This window comes from Sminthopsis crassicaudata, chromosome 2 (genome assembly GCF_048593235.1).
Source record: "Sminthopsis crassicaudata isolate SCR6 chromosome 2, ASM4859323v1, whole genome shotgun sequence".
NCBI classification, from domain to species: domain Eukaryota; kingdom Metazoa; phylum Chordata; class Mammalia; order Dasyuromorphia; family Dasyuridae; genus Sminthopsis; species Sminthopsis crassicaudata.
In genome coordinates, this window is record NC_133618.1 from 566,552,193 (window position 1) to 566,577,184 (window position 24,992).

A 24,992-nucleotide genomic window follows, 5' to 3' on the forward strand; every position below is an offset into this window, starting at 1 on the left:
AGTTCTGGACAACCTTTGGCATTGACCCCAAGAGGATGGTAAAGAGGGTGGAGAGGAGGACCCTGAATTCTCCCCACAGAGATGGAGCAATAGAGTGCCTTAGAGACACACAAACCTATTATTAAGGGATTGATTGCAGGCTACATTTCTCTCCATGAAGTATGACACAACTGGGCAGCATATGAAGAAACAGGCTCAAGACCTTGGTGGGGAATAGACTCAGAGTATATAGGCTTATATCTGTATGTCTTCTTGGAGGTTGGCTGTCCTGTTCTCAGGAAAAGCTGAGTTTCTTCACCTTTCCCGATTCCTAGACTAGATCCACCTTTCCCCCTTTTCTGGATTTCTCATATAAAGGACAAAGAGAGGGGTAAGAGGAGATTCTAAAAGATCTCAGGGAAACTTTCTTGCCCTCTTCTGTCACTCCTCATTTCCTCTCTTTTTTCTCTCGTCTTTTGCCCAGCTACCCTCTCCATATTTGGATTACTTGACACTCCTCCCTTCTTAGAAAGAGGAAATGATCCCCATGTTTCTTAGGCTCGGTCTAAGAGTATTGTCAAAATTCCCTCATAGTCTCTGATCACATGCTTCCTGATCTATCCTTGTCTTCACAGACCAGGTACATAGTTTCTCTGTTTCTTCACACTACATAGAAGTGATTAAATAAGAATTAAATCAAACAACTAGGCACAAATTAGGCCTCTCTGAAGCGGAGTCACCAACTGATAGTCAACTAAGGCCCCCAAAGTGATCACATCCAAGCTCTCTCCCCAGGTAACTGAGTCAATTTGCAGGAACACCTCTGAAACAAAGATTCTTCTTCCTTCTACCAAGAAATTTAGGGATTGCACAGGGATGGGATTTTGTATTTAGCAAGTCTATAATATATCAGTGAGGTATCAAAAAGGCTCAATAATGGGAACCTGAAGAAGCTTAGGGAAAAGGTGCTATGGGTATTAGCTCAAATTCCAGTGATGGAGCTAAGGTAACAATAAAACAAATGTGTTGAGATTCATTGTGGTCATGCATAATAGAAACACAGGGTGGAAAGAAACCCAAACTGGTCATCTCTTTCATTACTGTCCTTGGATAACCTTGAAATCAAAATGCAAATGGAAAACCTGAGAAAGAGGTGTTATTTTAAAAGATAAAGAAATGTATCTTTAAACATCTTCTAACCTATATGCAATAGAAAGAAGGGTTACTAGCCCATACATTTATTCCAACACATTGCTTAATTTTTTGGGAATTGTCTTCAGAACAATTCTTCTTGAATAATCTCATTGGTGACCTTTCCTCCTTTGAGGAGGGATTTGATTTTTGGAAATAACCAAAAGTCATTTAGAGGCAACTCTGATAGATGATTCATCCAGAGTCAATTTGGGATCTATTGTCAAGAAGGAAGGAAGGAAGGAAGGAAGGAAGGAAGGAAGGAAGGAAGGAAGGAAGGAAGGAAGGAAGGAAGGAAGGAAGGAAGGAAGGAAGGAAGGAAGGAAGGAAGGAAGGAAGGAAGGAAGGAAGGAAGGAAGGAAGGAAGGAAGGAAGGAAGGAAGGAAGGAAGGAAGGAAGGAAGGAAGGAAGGAAGGAAGGAAGGAAGGAAGGAAGGAAGGAAGGAAGGAAGGAAGGAAGGAAGGAAGGAAGGAAGGAAGGAAGGAAGGAAGGAAGGAAGGAAACCGAGGAGGGGATTTCAAGTCAAATGACCCGGGTCTGGTTCTATATCCTATATGACTTTGGGCTAGTAACTCAATCTCCCTGGGCCTCTATTCACTTATCTATAAGACAAGGCATTTGGACTAGATAATCTACAAAATCTCATATAGGTTCCTGATAAGGAGATCTGACCATACAGAGGGAAAAGCTGCCTTCTTGGGTGGCTACAAACAGGTCCTTACAGACTTTTTCCAAAGAAAAATTCTAGATGTATTTGAGTAGGGGTTGCACCACTGGAAGACTATATCAGCTCCCAAGGGGACTACTTTGAGGGGAATAACTCTGACTTAAATGGGATGAAGCAGGTTTAAAAACACAAATATCCCTCCTCCTCAGACCTCATTCTTTATATTTATACCTGACAGTTACCCTGGGAACTCTTTGAAGTGAGGAGTTTCTAGGCCTTGATTTTGGTAGTGCCAGACACCAGAAGCCCTCCATTTTGCCCTCATGTTGGTCTCAGTGGTGGTGATATCTTTCTGGCAAGCTGGAAGGAAGAAGGGGAATTCATCTACTAGGATACCTAGGATTCTGTCAAAGCAATGAGTGAATATGTAGGTTGTAAGCAGACACAGAGGTCACTGGACTGAGTTCTCCTAAGATCCAGTATTTGCTTTTCTCTGGGGAGGCAGCAGGAATAAGCTGGGCATGGCAATTGTAGCAAAGTGTGAGCGCTAACTGATGGGACCAACCGAGGGCACCAGGGAAGGACTGGTTACAGGGACTTGGACCTGGGTCAGTTCTTCTTGTAAAGCTGGCTGTAGTGGATCCGGTTGTAGATGGGCTCCATGACGCTGGGCCGGTAGAAGCTGTCACTGACACGGCGGGTGGGTTTCTCACGGTGATAAGAGGAAAACATAGAACGGCTACTGGCAGGTGTGTCAGGCTCAAAGGTGGGGCCACGGTGAAGGGAGCTGCGCTGCTGGGGCACCTGATCCAACACTTTCTGCTGTGTAAAGAGTTTGTCTTCTAGGCCCAGGAAGGAGAGAGCATTGCAGTTCCGGGTACTCCTCAGGCTGCTACGGTGCAGGAGCTTGCTTGGGACCTCAGGGGTGGGAGAACTGGCCCCTTCACTTCGATCCGTGTCAGATGGAGGATTATCTATGTCCTGAAACTCGCTCTCTGGCTCCATCAATGATAATCTGGGGAGCTGCAGAGACAGGGGTCTAAGTTAGAGAGTAGGGCTTTCATTTGATAATCCTCTCCCTAATTCACCATCCTCTCTACTTTTTCTTCTATGCTCTACTCTCTCAGTTACGTCAGGCTCAATATTTTAAATTCAATATTTTAAAAATTCATTTTACATTGATTGAACATCTGGCAAGGCACAAGGCATTGTGAAATAAACAGATGGCTCAAATTTCTATAGCACTTTAGGCTTTACAAAGCCTTTTCCTCGTAACTTTCAAATGTACACAGGACCCATGTTATTACCATCTCTGTTTTATAAATGAGAAAATAAACTCAAAGGTTGAGTGATTTCTGGTTGGGTGCAATGGCAAAGTCATACAAGGGCTGAAAATATCAGAGAGATCCCAGGGACAATTGCTGGCCATAGCCATGGTTGCCAGAAAAACTTTCTAATGATTAAAAAGGGTCCTGGATGGCTTCTGTGACTTGAGATGATCACATACACCCCTCCACTTCTGAGACTGATGCCAAGTTGAAGGCCTCTGAGATAGCAAAATTCCCCTCAGACGTCCTCCACATGCCTATTAGGACATGACTGTCCCAATAGATCCCTTCTCAGAAGGAAGAGCTGGCTCAGTAATATTTCCTGCTGTTTAATACCTGGAATTTGCATTATCTCTGGGGCAGCCTCTGGATGAAGTACTTTCCTTTGTAATTATATCTGTATTCTAAAACCTTCTGTTTTGTATGAAAGTAGAGCAGCTACTTGCCATAATGGATAAAGGGCTAGACAAGGAGTCAGGAAGACCAGAGTTCTAGTCCTGACGCAAACACTTATTGGCTCTATATTAATAATGTAAGATGATAATAATATAAGCAAGCCTCAACCTCTCTCAGCTTTGGTTTCTTTATCTGTAAAACAGAAATAATAATTAGCACCTACCTCTCAGGGTAGAGAGGATCAAATGGGACAACAGACATTAGTGCTTTGCAAGCTTTAAAGTGTTATATATGCCCTAATGATTAATTATAAATTCATGGCAGGGGATCAGAACAAAGGGGAGGGAAGAGAGAACAGAATAGCACCTGGAGAATTTAAGCACAGGAAGTAGAAGACTTCTGAAAATAAGGGAAGGAGGAGATTGTAATTTATTTTTCTCTTAAAGCATTATACCCGGAGCTGGAGAGGAACTTCTTGGGGAACTTGGCCTTAATTTGGGGATCATGCAGTCCAGAAGGGTTTGTATGGGTCCCAAAGGACTAAGACTCAGGAGAATCCACAATCTAGTCTGAGCTTTCCCACTGACTACCTAGATATACAGTAGCAAAAGATCAGAGGACCTGGCCTTACCACTTATTCCCTGTGATCTTAGAGAAGCCATTTAACTTTTTTGTTTCTTGATTTGTAAGATGAGAGAGTTGGGCTACATGGCCTCCGAGATTCCTTCTACCTCTAAATTTGTATTCCAATGGCCCTGAGCAAATCACTTAAAGACTCAGTTTCCCCATTTGTAAAATGACAAGGGTAAAGTCTCTTCTAGCTCTCACATTCTACAATCCTCCCTCATCTAAGATGCTTGAGTTTATTCTCCCTAAACTCTTGAGGTGAACTCCACTCTCCACATGGGGGCCCTAACCTCCACTCAAAATGATCCTCAGCCCTAAGAGCCAGAGAGGAAAAGAAGAAAAAGTAAAAAGCAAATCTAAAGATCAAGAACTGGAGAAGAATTCTGAAATCATCTAGACTGGCTCCCTTATTTTAAAAATGAGGAATTTGAAGTTCAGAAAGAGAGAATTAGACTAGGATACTGACTTAATATCCTTTCTGGCTTTAAAATTCAAAGATGCCATACTTTAAGTTGTTTCCTAAACTAATTACTGAGAACTGAAACATTTCCTTCTCCAGGCCTGATGAGAGCACTGATCCAAGTATCTAACCTGATCTCAAGATTTAGCATTCAGTCCTCAAGGCCCTTCTTTATCTGGGCTAATGCTCTGCATCCTTTCTTCCCCCACGTCCTCATCCTCCCAATAGCCACTGGCCCTTCTCCAGGCCTCTGGGGTTGGGGTGGCCACAGGGACTACTTACTGGCACATAGTGCACCACTGTGTCCACCACATTGTCTGTGACACCTTTCAGGGCATCTGATAGTGACATTGCCCTGGCTTTGGCAAAGGTTTCCTGACCAGAAGTAAGGTGAAACAGTCTTCCAGCAGTGTTGTTCCAGATGGCAAAGGGCGCCCACTTTACAGTGGAGACGGTGGTCAAGTAGGCAGACTGCAAAGTGTGAACCACGCTACCTAAGAGGCTCTGGTTACTGGGCATGGTCTGTGAGCAAGAACTTGTGTTAGTGACTTCATTGTGAACCCCGGACGCCCAACTACTGACCCCCTACCACTCTCCATCCCATTCAGATACTTTCTGTCTCCTGCATCTTCCAGACCTCCTTCCCCAGAGCAATATGGAACTGGTTTTGCTCCCAGACTTATGTGTCCACATCTGTACCTACTGGCTCCTTCTACTCTCACCTCACTCTGTGGACATCTCTCTATGGGATTAGGGAAGCCGAAACCTATTTCTGGGTCATGATGCAATGATAATGGAAAGAATATTCATTGGCTTTGGGCTCAAGAGATTGGATTCAAATCTTGACTTCACTGTTTACTATTTGTGTGTCTTGAGCATACCATACATAACCTTCTGGCTTACCCTTCCTTATCTGAAAAATGAAGGAGTTTATGTGACATGAGGCAGTTTGGTGTGAGGTAGATACAATGCTATATTTGAAATAACCATCTATATTCCTTCTATCCTAAATCTAATTAGCTTGGACCTTCCCCTCCCACTCCTCCTCTCTCTTTACCTGCCTTAAAAGACACAACATCACTTGGCTTATTTTTTTCACCTCATTTAATTTGTTCTCCTCCTTCCTTATTTCAAGGTTTTCTTCCTCCTCCTCCTCTTCCTCCTCCTCATCGTCCTCCTCGTCTTCCTCCTCTTCCTGAGCCTGGTTATACTGCCAATTTCCCCTTGATGTGGATCGGGGTCTTGATACTACATCCAGGGCAGCCGACACACCCCATTGGGCCATACTGCTCTGTAAGGAAGCCAAACAACAGAGGGTGAGCAAGGGCAGAAATCGGAGTTAGGAGGGTCAGGAAGAGGCAATAACCCAAAGGGAAGGCATACAGATCTTACCAATCCTCCTAATACCCAGACTCGGAACTACACAGATCTCAGAGTAAATGTTGCTTTGTGGAAGAATCCATGGGTATTTGTTATTGTTATGCAATTGCTTCAGTTGTCTGTTACTTTATGGGACTCCATTATGGGGTTTCCTTGGCAAGGATATTGGACTGGTTGCCATTTTCCTCTCCAACTCATTTTACAGATGAAGAACTAGGATAAACAGAGTTGGGTGATTTGCCCAAGGTCACATAGATAGTATACATCTGAGACCAGATTTGAACTTGAGATTTTTGAGTCTTCCTGACTCCAGGGCCACTGGGCTGTCCATTGCACCACCTCACTGCCAGGCATGTATGTACATATATGTAAATACAACTGTTCAGATTCTAAGAAAAAAAGGTATATTTTAAACAGTTTTGAAGCAAATCTCTTTCCTTACCTGAACTTCAGTTTCCTCATCTATAAGATAAAGTGAAGAACTGCAGTTCTTTCTGCCTCAGAGGGTCATTATAAGGAAAGTATTTTTTTAAATGGCCAAGGACTCTATAATGTGAGCTATTATCACATACAAGCAAAGCTTTCTCGACTCTTACTATTTGTTACCATTGGGACCTTGAGTAAAGAACTTAGCTTTACTGGGCTCATCTGTGAAAATCAGGGTATTGGTCCTCTAAGGTTCCTTCCAGTTTTAAATTCTCTGATGTTAGGATCCCAACAAACCTTTGTGCTCAGGAGCTCCCAGTCCATATTGGGAAATGAGTTCTTTATTTTGGGAAGGTTAAGCTAGGAGTGAGGAGCTGGGCATAGAAAGTAGGAGCAATGGTGATACTGAGATGAGTTGTGCATAACAATTCTTGGGTTGAGTGGTCTGGAGACCAAGTGGAAACTCACCAATGGAGCCACACCTGGGATCCACTTGGCTAATGCATGGCCCCAGCGGAGGGTTTGGATGGTCGTCTGAAAAGTATGCTGGGAGATATTGTTGGTTAAAGTTCCAATTCTTTGAAGGACGCTGGGCTTTGGCTTTGGCAGCTTCTGCTGAACTTGGGGAGGACTAGGGCCCTCCAGAACTGGGGCTGGGTTGGAATTAGAATAGAAGGAGAAAAGAAAAACCAAATAAATGGTGAGGAGTGGATCCATGATATCTGGAAATACTAAGACTATCTTTTGGGGAAGCAGCATGGTCTAAGGAAGATGTTCTTAACTTGGAGTCCATGAACCCCAATAAGTCTATGGATAGAATCTTGCCATCTGTGAACTTGAATGGGAAAAAATGAAATCTTTATTTTACTACTCTCTAACTAAAGTTTAACACTTCCAACCATTATGAATGTAGGCAACAAACTCTAGTAAGTTTATATTATATAATAAAATTATATTTTATATTACATTACATCTTAAGATATCACCAACACTCACTGCTACTTAAAAATTACTGATTATTATTAAACTGTTGCTAGAAATATCACTATCATTTTTTAAATGTTTTGATCACTATTTCAATATAACCAGTTTTCTTCATAAGTCAATTACTTTATTTTATATTTTTAAAAACATTATTCTGAGAAAGGCTCTATAGTCTTCATCAAACTGCTAAAAGGGCTAATGACACAAAAAAGGACCCTTAGTTTAAAGAAAAGATGGATGAATTGGGTACTGGATTCTAGTCTCTATTTTGCCATTAACTTGAAATATGACCTTAATATGTGATCTTAGACAAATCACTCCCACTTTCTAGGCCTCAGATCACTCTCCCTCTGGGTCTACATTTGCAGAATAAAAGAGTTGATCTAGAAGCTTTTAATAATCTCTAATTTTCATGCATATTGGATAAAGATCTGAGGATTCTACATTTCATTCTTTCAAATTATATCCATAGAACTTGAAAACTGGCAGCACTCTTAGGATCATTTTGTCCAACTCACTAAATTTTGTAGATGAAGAGGCTAAAGTCCAGAGAGCTTAACACAATTACAAAGGTCCTACAATAACAGAATAATGAGGCCTGGTCTCCCAATTCCTGATCTGCCAATTATATCTAATTCCTCAATGGAATCCAGGCTGGTAGAACAGATGATTTCATTTGTAGAATGATGGGTAATAGTTAATGTTCCTTCTATCTCGAAGGCTCCACATCCCTAACCTTTCCACACCATTTTTGATTTCCTGCAAACTGAGAGAGTCTAGCATTCTCAAGCAGAATGGTTCTGCTTAGTTTCTATCTTGCTCCCCATCTCTCCCCACCTCGCCTTCACTCACCCACCTGCTTAGCTTTATGGATATTGGATACCTGGATTTTCCTTGGGTGCTGGCATCAAATAGTTCACCACCTTCTCAACGTTGCTTAAGGCCAAGTCTGCCCCTCCAGCTGCCAACTGACCCACCCGGGTGCTGGAGGCATAGTCAGCTGTGTCCCGTGCCATGCCCCAAGCAAAATCACAGCCAGCCAAAGCTGCCCCTAGGACCTTATCTGAAGTGCTGGCAATGGGGACACTGAAACTGTTTCTGGCACTTCGGATCCTGGTGGAGATGGTGTCCTTTAGTTCAGAAGCAATCTGTAAGCAACAAAAATCACCCTCAAAAATATATTTTTTAAATGTTATTTCAGAGCATTTTAAACTGTCTTTATGCATCTGCCAGATCCTAACTTGCACTACATTTGTTGTCTGTATAGCTACCATAACTCCTGTATTAAAATGTAAATTCCTTTAGTGAAGGGATTATATCATAAGTTTGTATCTCTCTCTTACTACCAAGGATAGATTTAGAGTTGGAAGGGACTTTAAAAGCAATAAAAATCCAACCAATTTATTTAACAAGTGAGGAAACTGAGTCAAAGAAAGGTTAAATGATTTATCCTAGATTACCTAGCTATAGTGTCTGAGGCAGGATTTGAATCCAGATCCTCTTATCTCTGAGTCCACTGTTCTATCCATTATATCATACTGAACATGGTAATACTTAATACCTATCTATTGAATAAAGGAGGAATTTTTTGGTAAAGTTCCAGGTATTGAAGGCTCAGAACATCTCTTCTCTGTTCCACATTTCAAGGACTTTAGTGTTTGGATGAATTTCTAGAGGTGGTTTTAGCTGGAAATGGATCCATCCCTCTCCTGTGACAATTGCATATATACTTTCTAGCTCCTTTTGCCGAACTCCTAGGATCCCAGTCACCTAGGCTCATAAACTTTGAATCTCCTTTGACTCTTGATCCTCAGGTCTCATTGCCAAGTACAATTATTTCTATTTCTACAACATCTACACAAAAACTCCTCCTCTCCATTTCCAGTGATTATCCTGGTACAAATTCTTTTATCTCTTCTTTTTGGGACTTTTATAATAGGATGCTAATGATCTTCCAGACTCCAATCTGTTCATTCTCCAATATATTCTTCAAGCTATTTGTTCTAGTAATTTTTCTAACATGCTGCCAATGCTTTATTAAAAAATTTTCAGTGATTTCCCCATTGTCTACCAAATAATTTTAAATTATTGATCCTGGCATTCAAGGCCTTACAACCTAGCTTTACCCTACCTCTCTAGAATTATGCCCTAGTACACCCTTTCACATACTCTGTTCCAGCCAAATTGGACTACTGTCTTCTACTAAATTGACCAAGACAAGGTTATAGAAACCATGGAAAACTCATAGGAACACCCAATCTGAGGAACACAGGGTCAAAGAGATAATAGGACTTAGCAATCGGCTTCAATGAGGTGATGTTTTCATAGAGAAGGATTGAATCTTTTAGCAACTCTCCACTCCCCTCAAAAGATTATCTTATTCTTTCTAAAGAAAGTAATTATGTGGTACTGGCTAAGAAACAGAGTAGTGGATCAGTGGAATAGATTAAATATACATGACACAATAATCAAGACAACCTAGCATTTGATAAACCCCCAAACTCCAGCTTCTGGAATAAGAACTCACTATCTGACAAAAATTGCTGGGAAAACTGGAAAATAATATGTTTGAAAGTTGATATAGACTTACATCTCATACCTTATGCCAAAATAAGATAAAAATGGATACATAATTTGGGCATAAAGGATGATATCATAAACAAATTAGGAGAACAAAGAATAATGTACTTATCACATTTCTGGAGAAGGAAGAATTTATGACTAAAGAAGAACTTAAGAACATCATGAAAGGTAAAATGGACAACTTTGATTATATTGATAAAAAGGTTTTACACAAATAAAACCAACAGAAACAAGATTAAAAGGGAAGCATAAAGTGAAAAAAAATCTTTACAACCAGTATTTTATATAAAGATTTCATATCTAAAATATATAAAGAACTGTGTCAAATTTATAAGAATACAAGTCATTCCCCAATTGATAAATGGTCAAAGAATATGAACAGATAATTTTCAGAAGGCGAAATTAAAGTCATCTATAGTTATATGAAAAATACTCTAAATCACTATTGATTAGAGAAATGCAAATTAAAACAATTCTGAGGTACCACTTCACACCTCTCAGAATGGCTAAGATGACAGAAAAAGATAATGATAAATGTTGGAGAGAATGTGGGAAAACTGGGACACTAATGCATTGTTGGTGGAGTTGTGAAATGATCCAAACGTTCTGGAGAGCTATTTGGAACTATGCCCAAAGAGCTATAAAACTCTACATACTCTTTGACTCAGCAGTGTCATTACAGAGTCTGTATCCCAAGGAAATCATAGAGGAGGGAAAAGGACCCACATGTGCAAAAAATGTTTGTAGCAGCTCGTTTTGTGGCATATAGAATTAAAAAATTAGCAGATGCCCTTCAATTGGGGAATGGCTGAACAAGTTATGTATATGAAAGTAATGGAATATTATTGTTCTATAAAAAGTGACGAACAAGTTGATTTTAGAAAGACCTGGAAAGATTTATAGGAACTGATGCTGAGCATAACAAGCAGAACCAGGAATACATTGTACACTATAACAGCAAGAATATACAAAGATCAACTATGAAAGGCTTGGTTCTTGTCAGTAGCTCAGTGATCCAAAGCCATCCCAATAGATTTTAGACAGAAAATGCCATCTGCATCCAGAAAAAGAACTAAGGAGACTGAATGTAAATCACTATGCTATGTTCACTTCTTTTCTTTTTTTAAAATCTCTCCCATGGTTTTCCCCTTTTGCTCTGATTTTTTTCTCTCCCAACATGATTCATAAAGCAATGTATTTTAAAAATAAATAAGAAAAGAAAATAATTCTGAGATCTAAGGGGGGTAGGGGATAGGGTGTTTTGATTGCTTGAAAAGGAAGCAGGTCATGAGATACAAAGCATGGAGAAGAGATTTCCTCACCTTTTCTGGAGGGTATTGGAGAGCAGGAATCTTTTCTTCCAAGTGGTCTAATCCACGGCAAGCTAGTTCATTGGCAGCTGTGACTAAAGAAAAGAACAGCACTGAAGTTAACAAATCCACTTTATTTTGAGAAACTGGAGTTTACTGGGAGAAATATAAGGCTATAGAACATTGCCAAATCACATATCACAGAATACCTGTCATCTGCATGAATAGACCTGAACCCTACAGTTTAATCCCAAATAACACCATCTCCTGGGTCCTTTGGCCTGAGACTAACCTGGAGCTCCACATTTTCACTTCAAGGTTAGCTTTGGGGAGAAATGATAGGTTGGGGGAAAAAATGGTCTTTTGTTTATAGTTGAAGGACTGAAGGCTAGTAGGTAATCTAGTAAATAGAGATTCCTTTTTGCAAGTTTTCCTCTTTATTAGCTTGTGAGGTCTCAGGGACTACATATTCTTCAAAGAGTGAAGGAACTTAATACAGTGCCCTGGAATCCTTATTCATTGAACCAGGAATATCAGGTAAAACAAAAATTTGCTTGGATTTTTGAACTATTCTAAAATTTCAGTTAGATTTTGCTTAAAATCATAAACAAGATCAAAGAGGCTTTAAGTGTGACTCTTTTCTTACAATCAATCTCTGGAGGTTTCTGAGATACGCCTCTCCTTAAAAAAGTGGAGATGCTGGACCAGATGAAATCTAAGTGAAAATTTTGTCCAATATAGAGAAAACAGTGGATTCTTCAATACTCATTTAATAATTTCTGAATTTTCTAGAGCTGGAACTATAGACCCTGAATCCATGCCAGATAATATTGTCTCATTGCTCTTAATGGATATTTTACTTAATTAGTTTGTAGTTTACTGGCATCTTCTACTATCTAGTATGTGCAGATCTGTTCCCATATCACCCTTCCAAAACAATTTCAATACCTGGGTAGAAATGTCAGTAGAAATAAAGGACTCCATGAGGGCTAAGGAAATACAGATAGACAAATAGTTCCAAGTTCCTGCAACTCACATTGTGTTGACAGCCGTCGGACCACAGGCTCCATGCTCCATGCAGCTAGGTTGCTGGCTCCTTGTACACCTTTCTCATAGGCATTACATACAGAGGCCACAAGAGGATGGGCTTCCTTGGTGCTGGTGTAGGTCTTTTGGAAACACTCACAGGTGCCACTTACCACAGGCAGCTGAAAGACTCTCTGAAGAACATTTTCTTGCTCCTAATAAGAAAAGGAAGCATTATGGACCCATACTTAACACCATACACCAAGATAAGATCAAAATGGGTTCATGATTTAGGCATAAAAAATGAAATTATAAATAAATTAGAAGAACATAGGATCATTTACCTCTCAGACCTGTGGAGGAGGAAGGGATTTGTGACTAAAGAAGAACTAGAGATTATTATTGATTACAAAATAGATAATTTTGATTATATCAAGTTAAAAAGCTTTTGTACAAACACAACTAATGCAGACAAGATTAGAAAGGAAGCAACAAACTGGAAAAACATTTTTACAGTTAAAGGTTCTGATAAAGGCCTCATTTCCAAAATATATAGAGAACTGGCTCAAATTTATAAGAAATCAAGCCATTCTCCAACTGATAAATAGTCAAAGGATATGAACAGACAATTTTCAGATGATGAAATTGAAACTATTTCTACTCATATGAAAGAGTGTTCCAAATCACTATTGATCAGAGAAATGCAAATTAAGACAACTCTGAGATACCACTACACACCTGTCAGATTGGCTAAAATGACAGGAACAAATAATGATGAATGTTGGAGGGGATGTGGGAAAACTGGGACACTGATGCATTGTTGGTGGAGTTGTGAAAGAATCCAACCCTTCTGGAGAGCAATTTGGAACTATGCCCAAAAAGTTTTGATCCAGCAGTGTTACTACTGGGCTTGTATCCCAAAGAGATACTAAAAAAGGGAAAGGGACCTGTATGTGCCAAAATGTTGGTGGCAGCTCTTTTTATGGTGGCAAAATGAGCAGAACCAAGAGATTATACACTTCAACAACAATACTATATGAGGATCAATTCTGATGGAAGTGGGTGTCTTCAACAATGAGAGGATCCAATTCACTTCCAATTGATCAGTGATGAACAGAACCAGCTACACCCAGCAAAAGAACCACAACATAGCATTTACACTCTTTCTGTTATTGTTTGCTTGCATTTTGTTTTTCTTCCCAGGTTATTTTTACCTTTTAAATATGATTTTTCTTTTGCAACAAGAGAACTGTATGAATATGTACATATATATTGTATTTAAGATATACTTTAACATCCGTGAGACTGCCTGCCATCTAGGGGAGGGGGTGGAGGGAAGGAAGGAAAAAGTTGGATCAGAACTGTTTACAAGAGTCAGTGTTGAAAAATTACCCATGCATATGTTCTGTCAATAAAAAGCTATATTTTTTTTAAAAGGAAGCATTAATTCCTTATCTTCCTCTTCTTTCTCCTTCTTTCCCTCTAGCCACCCTGCCATTTCTGTCAGCAGAACCTTATATTCACCTTTTCCTTACATAAGATTGCATTAAGTAAAGAGTCACTGTCAGAATCAAGAAAATGTATCCTGCCAAAGCCTGTAGACATTCCACTCTTTATATGTAGGAAGGTCATGGGTTGAGAAAGTAAGATGGTGCACATGAATGTAAAGGACCTATTAGTTACAGTCCAGGTTTTCAGCATTAGCCAACCTCTTTTTGTTAAGTAACCAAACTCTCTCTCTACATATATTATACATATATATGTGTGTGTGTGTGTGTGTGTGTGTGTGTGTGTGTGTGTATGTATGCATTTTCCCTTGTTCCAACTGAAATAAAAGTATATCTTTCCCAGAAAGCCTTCCATGATGAACACACAATTTCCAATCTACTAGCAAAATCTCTTGCCTTAAATTATCCAGAAGTATTTTGTCTATTTCATTTCATCACATCTAGTATCCTAAACATTTTCTGGACTTTTTGATGTCACAAATGAAATTGTTTGAACTTCAGTGCACATAAATTTAGTTTGTGAGAATAGAGGAAAAAATGGAAACTTAATAGTTAGAAAATACCTTAGAGGCTATCTAGTCCAACTTCCTAACCAATTCAAGAATTCCATCTACAAAATAATTAATAAATAGTGAATCAACTGTAGCTTGTGTACTTCTAATAATTGGGAGCTTACTACTTAATGAGGCAGACCTTCCACAATTAGATGCTTCTGACTAATGTACTAAAAAGTTCTTATATATGTGGAAATTTTTTCACTATACCTACTACCTATTGCCAATAGTAATGTCCTCTGAATAACTTAAATACCTACTTCTTCCTTTACTTGACAATTCTTTCAATAACTGAGAAAGGTATCATATTTCCCTTTCATCTTTTTACTTCTTCAGGTCAAATATCTCATTTCCTAATATGACATCAGATTTAGATCCCTCACTATCCTGTTTCTCTCTGGTTTGTCAGTCTCTCTCTTAAAATATAGCACACCCAAATTAACATAATTTCAGATTTTGCCTAGACAATTAAACACAGAGGACATGGAATAATTGCTTCCCATAATATAGATGCCATATACCTTTTAAAACTTAGCGTAAGATTTACTGTTTTTAACCAGCTTCATCATGCTGTGGGCTCATGTTCACCTTGTGGATAGCAGAAATCTCTTTATCTTTTTCAAATGAATTACTGCCAAGCTAGATCTTCCCTATATATTTATTCACAATAATTTTATAAATCTAAATATGAGGCTTTATATGTATTACTTGTTAAAATATAATTTTGTTGGGTTTAGTTAATTTTCCAACCTGGGAGTTAATACAATAAAAAAATTGAATCAAGATTCAAAATTAACTATCCTTTCCAAATTTATGTCATATGTGAATTATATACTTTCTTCCAAAATGCTAAATGGTACTGGATGAAGGACAAAAAGTTGTGGCACTCACTAGAAATTTCATTCAAGTTAACCCAGCTACAATGTTCCTGAGGTTCCTTGGTTAAGTCATCTGTGAATCTAGTTAACAACACATAATCTATTTTATCCACATGTAACTATTTTATCTTCATATATCTAAGATCTCTTGCATATCCCTGAACTACTGACAATTAACCTTATCAATTGAAAGAAGTTAATTTGACATGATTGGTTTTCAGTAAACCTATACTGGCTTCTTGTAATGTGCTCTCCTGGCAGTTACAATTACTAGTCTGTCCTAGACCCACCAGAGTACCTTTGACCACTGTACTCTGCAGTGTGAGCTCTACCCGGCTCGCCTCCTCTGAGGCCTTCTAAGGTCTCTGGCCACAATCTCTTGAATCTATAGCTTAGTAACCGGTAGCGCACTCAAGAACAACCACGTGTAATCTTAACAGCCTTTATTATACCTACTCACATAATGCCCTAGCTGATGCCCTGACTTGTTGGTTCCCGAGTGAACACCTGGTCAGAAGACCCACGTGTTCACTACCAAAATCCTTACCTCTTTCGGCTACCCATCTTGGCTTGGCCACCCAGGCTAGGAGCCAGGGTGAACAGCAGGTTAAAGAGGGCGGTTGCTGCCTGCAGTGGGCTTATATAGGGCCTGTGAGGTCACACACACAGCCAATCAGCGAGAGAGTCACCCATTACAAAACTATCTCAATATGGCCAGGATCCCGCCCAAGGGCAGTCCTAATATACACAGAAATTACTTCTGGGCCTCAATCCCGATGCACTGTGTCCGCCCATTTAAAGGGCCCTTACAATTCCCTTTCTCTTGTTTTGCGGGAACCGCACATCTCATCAAGCTAAACTTTTAGCACCAGCTATAGTTCACTTGATCCATGAGATGACAGTGTGTTATGCCCAAGGAGGTACAAAGCAGCAAATCAGTAAACAGAAGTATGACAATGAGAACCAGGCTCAACAGTGGCCCAAGTAAGTGTTCAACCCATTCATCAAAGTCATACTCGAGATAATAGGCCAAAGAGATTGGATGCCAATGAGGTAGGATGTCAACACTGAGGTGGGAAGTCAACAAGGTAAAACATCACAATTCTAGTTAACAAATATCAGTAGGTAGGTTGTCACAATTCTAGTTACATTTATCACAGTTCTAGACCAATTCTAGTTTCTTACAATTTTCTGTTGCACTTTTCACACTCCTAGAACAATTCTAGCTTATCACAATTCTCAATTGCACTTTTCACAATTCTAGAACAATTCTAGCTTATCACAATTCTCTATTGCACTTTTCACAATCCTAGAGCAATTCTAGTTTATCACAATTCTCAATTGCACTTTTCACAATTCTAGAACAATTCTAGCTTATCACAATTCTCTATTGCACTTTTCACAATTCTAGAACAATTCTAGCTTATCACAATTCTCTATTGCACTTTTCACAATCCTAGAGCAATTCTAGCTTATCACAATTCTCTATTGCACTTTTCACAATTCTAGAACAATTCTAGTTTCACAGGTGCACATAAGCAGTCATGTCCAGTAACATTGTCTCAATAACAATGGCAGGTGGGTGTGTTGGTTTTTCACCCACTAATTTAAAAGCATAGTCCTTCAATAGAAAGCATAGGGCAAAGCCTCTTCCCAGGCCACCATATGGCAAGTGGCCACGGGAGAAGCAAGCAGGCCCATTGTCCATTTACAGTCTTTATATTGCGTATCACCCAAAACAGTCCATTTCAGCTGCAACACTGGAACTGTGTCTGGTGTCTCTGGTCACGGTCAGGAGGGGCATCGCTGCCATCAGCGTCTGAAGGGCTGCTGACATCTGGCTGGTCTCTCTGGACTGTTGTCTGGTCCTTCTCTTGGATCCCCAGGTTACAAATGTCTCTGGTGGGGATGAACTCTACTGCTGGATCTGCACCTAGGAAGGAATGTCCCCGGGGCCCAACTTGGGCCTTTCCAAATGCCATCCAGGCCTTTCCACATCACAGTGGAAACAAAGTTGTTGTCAAAAAGATTAACAAAAGTCAGACAAAAGTTAGTCAGTCTGTCACTTAGCTGCACTTTCTGTGTATGCCTGAAGTGCATTGCTAAGGTAAAAGGCAAAGAATTTAAAAATGTAAAACCAAAATAATTTAAAAGTGTAAAACCAAAATAGATTAAAAATATAAAACCAAAATAACTTTAAAATGTAAAATCAAAAATGTTTAAAAATGTAAAATCAAAATTTAAAATTGTAAGCAATCACATATCCCAAAATTCCCTTCTCTTGTTTAGAAGAGAAGATCTTGGGGATAGTCTGTGCAGTAATGACTTTACTAGAACACTCGGCTATATCCCTGAATTCTTTTGCCTAAAAATCAAAGTTTGAGTTTCTGATACCGAATTGTACTCCAGGAGTGTGAATCAATAAATCTGATATTTTCCTCCTGGGTCAAAGATCACACACTGTCTATTTATTCTAGTGATTAAAACAGCAATTTTCCAACCCATTCTAGACATAAACACTGTTTTATAAGTACCCGTAGGGGGTTGGGAAATCAAGCTCACCTGTGGAAGTGGAAAATCCACGAGGTAAGAAAAGAGGAGTTTCAACTCTCCAAAGACGATCCTAGCAGTTTTACAAGTATAAAACTCCACTCTCTCTAACTGCAAGGTCTTATCCCTGTAAGGTTTCTTAGAAATTAACTGAACTGTATTTTTAAAACTTTTCTGATTATACTCAATACCCCACAATTCCTTTTTGCCTTGGGGCATAAAGCCTACTCCTGTCTTTTGAAATGAAGACACAGGAGTTTTGAATGGATTAATGGGCAGTGCTGATGGTATTATCGCCCTTCCTTTTCCTCCTCCCCCTTCTCCCTTGGCCCAAGAAGGTGAGGCAGAGGGAAGAATTGGAAAATTCCCCAAAGGCTGATTTAAAATCAAACCTGAGCTTTGCACATAAAAAGAACTAAACTTCTCAATGGAAGAGTAATCAATAAATTCCTTAAAACAACAATGCACGAGGTAAACCAACAAAACGCTAAGAAGAATTTCTACAACTGAAGTCCATGTGATTCGTTTATTTCCTTCCTTAGTTTCAGTCACTGGTTTGAACTCTTCCTGTTCTATCTGTAGTAACCTAGCTTTTTCTTCTTTCTCTATCTCAATCTGTAGTTTAACCTGCAATTCCAACAACTCTTGCTGTGGCATTTTATACTCTATACTGTCATACATACGCATTAGCTCTAGGTTGCTCCCTCTCCGAGCTATATATACTGGGTGTGGGGATAGCCTTCTGGGAGCTTGATTACAAGCTTCCTGCTGTTCTTCAGTGGTGATCTTTGTTAAAAGATCTTCCATCTGGCTCTTTAACCTCTTGATATAAGCATTATGTTCAGCTGTGTCCTTGAGTCTGATCCCAGATTTACCTGGGTCCATATTGCTTCTCTGTCTTCCCTCTTAAGTGGCGTTTCTACCGGATCTTTCAGAATCTTAATTCTGAATATTAAATATTTTCAAAACCTGATAATTCCTGATGCGTCCACCACGTTGGGCGCCATTTGTAATGTGCTCTCCTGGCAGTTACAATTACTAGTCTGTCCTAGACCCACCAGAGTACCTTTGACCACTGTACTCTGCAGTGTGAGCTCTACCCGGCTCGCCTCCTCTGAGGCCTTCTAAGGTCTCTGGCCACAATCTCTTGAATCTATAGCTTAGTAACCGGTAGCGCACTCAAGAACAACCACGTGTAATCTTAACAGCCTTTATTATACCTACTCACATAATGCCCTAGCTGATGCCCTGACTTGTTGGTTCCCGAGTGAACACCTGGTCAGAAGACCCACGTGTTCACTACCAAAATCCTTACCTCTTTCGGCTACCCATCTTGGCTTGGCCACCCAGGCTAGGAGCCAGGGTGAACAGCAGGTTAAAGAGGGCGGTTGCTGCCTGCAGTGGGCTTATATAGGGCCTGTGAGGTCACACACACAGCCAATCAGCGAGAGAGTCACCCATTACAAAACTATCTCAATATGGCCAGGATCCCGCCCAAGGGCAGTCCTAATATACACAGAAATTACTTCTGGGCCTCAATCCCGATGCACTGTGTCCGCCCATTTAAAGGGCCCTTACAGCTTCTAATTTAACTTTTTCTAAATATTCACAAAAATGTTTAATTTTGTTAAAGTTGTACCAAGCTTACCAGTTTGTAGTTCCAGAATCTACTCTTTTTCCTATTTTGAAAATCAAGACAAGTTAAGAAAAAGGTGTTTTAAACAAATACAAATGACTGTACCATCTAGTTGATAATACGATTTTGCCTCATACTCTTGGTTGCCCCATATGCCTAACATTCAGGAAAATGAGAGCTCTACGCTCTATGTCTTTGTTCAAACTCTTTTTTTTTTAAATTAATTTTATAATTATAATATTTTTGACAGTACATATTCATAGGTAATTTTTTACAACATTATCCCTTGTACTCCCTTCTGTTCCGAATTTTCCCCTCCTTCCCTCCACCTCCTCCCCTAGATCGCAGGCATTCCCATACATATTAAATATCTTATAGTATATGCTAGGTACAATATATATGTGCAGAACCGAATTTTGTTGTTGTTGTTGTTGTTGTTGTTGCAAATGAAGAATTGGATTCGGAAGGTAAAAATAACCTGGAGAGAAAAACAAAAAAATTGCTAACAGTTTACACTCATTTCCCAGTGTTTCTTCTCTGGGTGTAGCTGATTCTATCCATCATTGATCAATTGGAATTGGATTAACTCTTCTCTTTGTTGAAGATATACATCCTCATACAGTATCATTGTTGAAGTGTATAATGATCTCCTAGTTCTGCTCATTTCACTCAGCATCAGTTGATATAAGTCTCTCCAAGCCTCTCTGTATTCATCCTGCTGGTCATTTCTTACAGATTTGTTCAAACTCTTAAAAGCATAGTAGTGGAAGAGAACATATTAGCATAATCATAAATTCAGACATGTTGAACTCAAAAAGTAAATAGAATGTCTTTGATTAATCTCTGTATCTAAGTGTCACTAAGTACTAGAGGGCATTTGATGATGAAGATTAATCCTTTCATCAATATAAAGTTATAAGAGTAGTATTGAATTACCTTTTATGATGGTGAAAGAGAATAGACCCAGGAAGAACCAGGTTCAGATTACAGAGATCTGAGGGTGGAACACAGGATCCTTAACACTAGAATATCCTTTACACACTAATCCAACAAACTAATCACCAAGATTGATTAGTTAGATATCTAGGAATGGCAAATCCCTTTCTTGCTATGAATTTCACCCAAATGGAAAAGAAACATCTTTCCACTGCATATTTAGTGGGTTTTCTTTTTTCCTTTTTACTGAATTTGATTCTGATGCTTCTAACACGAACTTTCTGTACTTTCCTGACCTAGAAGGGAAAAATTTATCTGTCAAGGAGATATGTTAGATGGCTTATTACCAAATAATGTATGTGTTTATGACAAAAGTATCCTAAGCATTTATGGAATAGTGTAAACTAAAAAGAAAAGTAGCTCCCTCTCCCTAGGGTAAATCTGAAACTAGAAAATTATATGAATATAAGCAAGAAAATACTAAGTATAAGGTATCTGGGATACCTTACACTAAAATTTTGGACATAGCTGAGAGGAATCATTTGTGGCAGAGTCAAAATATAAAGTGGTGCTAATTGGGTGCGACCTCCTATTCTGAATGACTTCATGTTTATCTAATTGATACTAAGGTCGTTGGCCCAGGTGTCTTCAGGTCCCTTCAGTCTATGGTTCTTTGTGGCATTCATAAGAACTACTCTAGTAGTTCAATGGTGTCTTAGGGCTAACTTTAGCATAAGAAAGAGCATTATTTCAGGGACATAATTTTGAAATTCTACAAACAACATGACATGAAGTGAGTCTGAATCAAAGATCCTACTGGTCACTGGCACACATCCTTATAAGTATTGAAATATTTCATGTAACAGAAATTCAGAGATAATTTAAAGATACTTAAATCTTGTGACACATTGAATCACAACACTACCTATATTGTAGTATAGTAGAAAAAGACTTGAAGCTAAGCTCAAAATCTACCTTACTCCCTGTTTGAGCTTGATTAAGCAAGTTATTTTCACTTTTGTGGATCTCACTTTCTCATCTGTAAAATGAAGATGATGATCCCTTCTAGTTCTAAAATCCCATAATTCTATTTTTAAAACCTTTTTTTCTATGATTACTAACATAGTTGTAGAATGATTAAAAAAAAAAAAAAAACAAACGTTATTTCCAGCTAGTATTTTTCTATCACCTTTCTTAAGTACCTACCTTGCAGATATCCATTCAAATCTAGGTATATTCTGTTAGTGAATCCCTAAAACTACACTCCCTATTTACTCTATTTTCCCACCCATAGGTTCTCATTAATTGCCTCAACTATGCACAACTTACTGGGTGGTTTCCATCCATCGTGGTCCGGCTTCTGTCGACAGCCATCTCAATACTTCAGTCTGTAAAGCAGAGGATTCCATGACTTTTAGTGTCTATTCCTATACTCTCAAGATCCCTCAATACTTGAGGTTCTGGGGATAGGCCATCACAGTGGGTGATTGAAAATTTTGGTTCCTGGGATAGAAAACATCGCACAAAACTACTGCAAGGAAGTTAAATTCAATCCTTCCATAGATCTCAGGAGCAAAGCTTCTACTAGTCAGTGATAGGCTGCAGCTGGTAAACACAGCACAAAGCCAAAGGCTCAAGGATATCAGGGAGGAAACAAGGGGCATTAGCAAAACTGTAGTCTATCAGTAAAACTAGGAGGAAAGAAAGCAAATGAGATAAGATTCTGCTTTAGGTTTAATATAAAAGATACTGGTTTCTTCTTTCTACAGACTAAGACATCACCTTAAAGTTCCTTTTTACCATGCTGTGATTTAGAAAGCAGTTTGGAAACCCACTGAGTCTTCCTCCTGAAGGAAGGCAGAATGGAGAGATATTTGCCTGGCTCCATTGTACCTGACATATTTGCAACCAAAAGCTAAAAATCCCTGTCAAAATCCCAATTGCTTCACAATTAATGCCCTCCTCCTGTTACAATCTCAAGGACTATTATAACACCCAAGAGCACTTACCACTAGCTCTGCTCCTCCTAAACAATGGAAGCAGCACAAATAAGGTAGATGCCCTCCTCCTAGCAGACTTTACTACTTGCTACCCCTCCAACTCACTCCACCTGATTAGTTACCCTGCACTGGATCAGCTACCCAGCAGAATTTGCAGGGTGAACAACTTCTTAGGCAATATTATCTCCAGTAACTCTGAGGAGTCAAATCTTGAGAAGACCTAATCACTTCTCAGCCAAAGGAAAGAGGGGACAAAGGAGGTGTGTCAGTTTGCTACCATGGTAATTTGACCAATGGTCCCCTTGGACCAATCCTAACTTTTACACGGATGATTGGATAACTAAGGGGGTGGTTCCTAGAATTGAAGGGGATCCAGTTTTAGAGAAAATGCTATTCCAGGCTTAGAAAGTGAAGATCAACAAATATTCTTTTTTTTTAACTTAATAGTATTTTTTCTAATTACATGTAATGATAGTTTGCATTCATCTTTGTAAGATTTTGAGCTCCAAATTTTTTTCCCTTCCTTCTTCCCCCTACCAAGATAGCAGGCAGTCTGATATAAGTTAGACATATACAATCATGTTAAATATATTTCCACATTAGTAATGTTGTGAAAGAAGGCTCAGAACAAAAAGGAAAAACCACAAGAAAAAAAATCCCCACTCAGAACAAAAAGGAAAAACCACAAGAAAAAAAATCCCCAAAGTGAAAATAATGTTTCAATCTGCACTCAGACTCCATAGTTTTTTCTCTTGATATGGTCAGCATTTTCCATCACAAGTTTCTTGGACTTGTCTTGGGTCATAGAATTGGTGAGAAAAGCTAAATCTGTCACAGCTGATATTGCACAGTATTGCTGTTGATGTGTACAATGTTCTCTTGATTCTGCTCACTTCACTCAGAATCAATTCATTTAAGTCTTTCCAGGTTTTTCTGAAATCTACCTGCTCACCATTTCTTATAAAATAATAGTATTCCATTATAATTATCTATAACAAGTTGTTAGCCATCCTTCAATTAATGGATATTTCTTCAATTTCCAATTCTTGAGCAACAAATATTCTGAAGCATATCCTATACCCCATACTTTTTGAAGTCTGGGTCTTTGAATGATGTCAATATCCCTTAAACCCTTATTTCCTAATTTAGTTCCCTTTCCACAAAAGGTGCTATCAGAGTGCCAATTTCCAGTTAACCAATCCAATTCTTGCAATTTCTTTCAGTTGCTCTTAAGAGGAAACCTTGAGCTGGATATTTTGACAGATGAATTCCCTGAGATAATCTCATAATGAGTTTGCCTTAATTACCCTTGCTTGTGAATATGAAACTAAGCTACTCAGTAAAGAAGGGACTTTAAACAGAATATTTAGCACTAAACTTATCCAATTTATGTCTCCATTCTGTTCTGTAATGTATTTTGCTGGGCTTAATTCACAAGTTATAAAATGTTCCCAAAGTATAGTGCAAGAGTGACAACTTTTTTCCAAGCCTGGAGAAGTTTGTTCTACAAACAATTGAGAGCAGACAAATAAGACTATACCTATCCATTTCTCTTTACATAAGATGGCAAAGCAAACATAATAGTGCTGAGGAGTTAATATTGGGTAGGCCCTAGAGAGACAAACAGGAAGGTTAAGTTCACAGGAAGGTACATAAGTACTTGCTTCAGACTTATATCCTGATTGAGAAGTTGGGACAGGATAAAAATTTATTTTCCTTGCTATTAATAGTAATATAATTATCTCACATTTGCCAGACTGTCCAAGCCTCAGTGACTTGTGAGACAGGTTCAATGCTGGTGGCAAACAGGTAAGAAGACAGAGAAAATTAAGTAGCTGACCTTCTACCTAGAACCTTAAGTACAAAGAAGTTTACAGTTATCTGCTAAAGAGTTTTTTAAATCCTTGGTTTATAAAACTGTGAAAGGAATGAAGGAGATGCCCTCTGATCACACTCCCAGCTACAGGACAAATTCTTAATAAGGTTAGATTCTGCAACCAGTCGGGAACAGAGGTCAGTTTATAAGTGTTTGGCATGAGGCCAGAGGGAACATAGGGCTCAATTTTAGCTCTGCAGAGGAGCTAGGGTTTTTTTTTTTTTTTTTTTTTACCCTCTAGAGCTTAGAATTCAGAATATAAGTGAGAGGTGAAGATGGGTAAAAGGTCCTGGAAAAGCAGCTAAAGTTGTGAAAGAACTTATTTCCTCCCCACCCTCCCCCAAAGAAGGTTGAAGGGCACCAGCCCTTTAACTATTTTAAGATAGGGCCTGAGTGGATCTACAGGTTCCAGATCCTTTCTGGGAAAAGCAACTTTCTTATTTCAGGATCCAGGATATAATTAGTATAATATACTAATTCTTGGGATACAATGTTTTTTTTCAATCTTACCTAAGTTAATTATATCATTTCATCAACCTTATAAAGTGAACTTGAGAGTTGCTTCTGATTTAAATGAGGTTGATTTCCAAGATCAGGTTCTTCCTATGGACAATGATCTCATCAAGCTCTGGCTTATCTCTCTTACTTTCACCTTCTTATGTTATCTTCCAAACATATACAAAAAACACAAGAATTC

The 24,992-nt window shown here is 38.9% G+C and overlaps 1 protein-coding gene across 1 annotated transcript; it reads right to left on the reverse strand.

Moving 5' to 3' along the window:
• Nucleotides 1–1,581: 1,581 nt before the first annotated feature.
• PLIN1 (perilipin 1) lies at nucleotides 1,582–22,211 on the reverse strand. The gene is made up of 8 exons (XM_074285226.1): nucleotides 21,749–22,211; nucleotides 12,368–12,572; nucleotides 11,344–11,426; nucleotides 8,322–8,586; nucleotides 6,923–7,107; nucleotides 5,748–5,939; nucleotides 4,931–5,170; nucleotides 1,582–2,860 (listed from the first exon to the last, which is right to left on the reverse strand). The coding sequence occupies exons 1-8, from the start codon at nucleotides 21,791–21,793 to the stop codon at nucleotides 2,447–2,449; spliced, it is 1,629 nt and encodes a 542-aa protein (XP_074141327.1). The 5' UTR covers nucleotides 21,794–22,211; the 3' UTR covers nucleotides 1,582–2,446.
• Nucleotides 22,212–24,992: the final 2,781 nt, after the last annotated feature.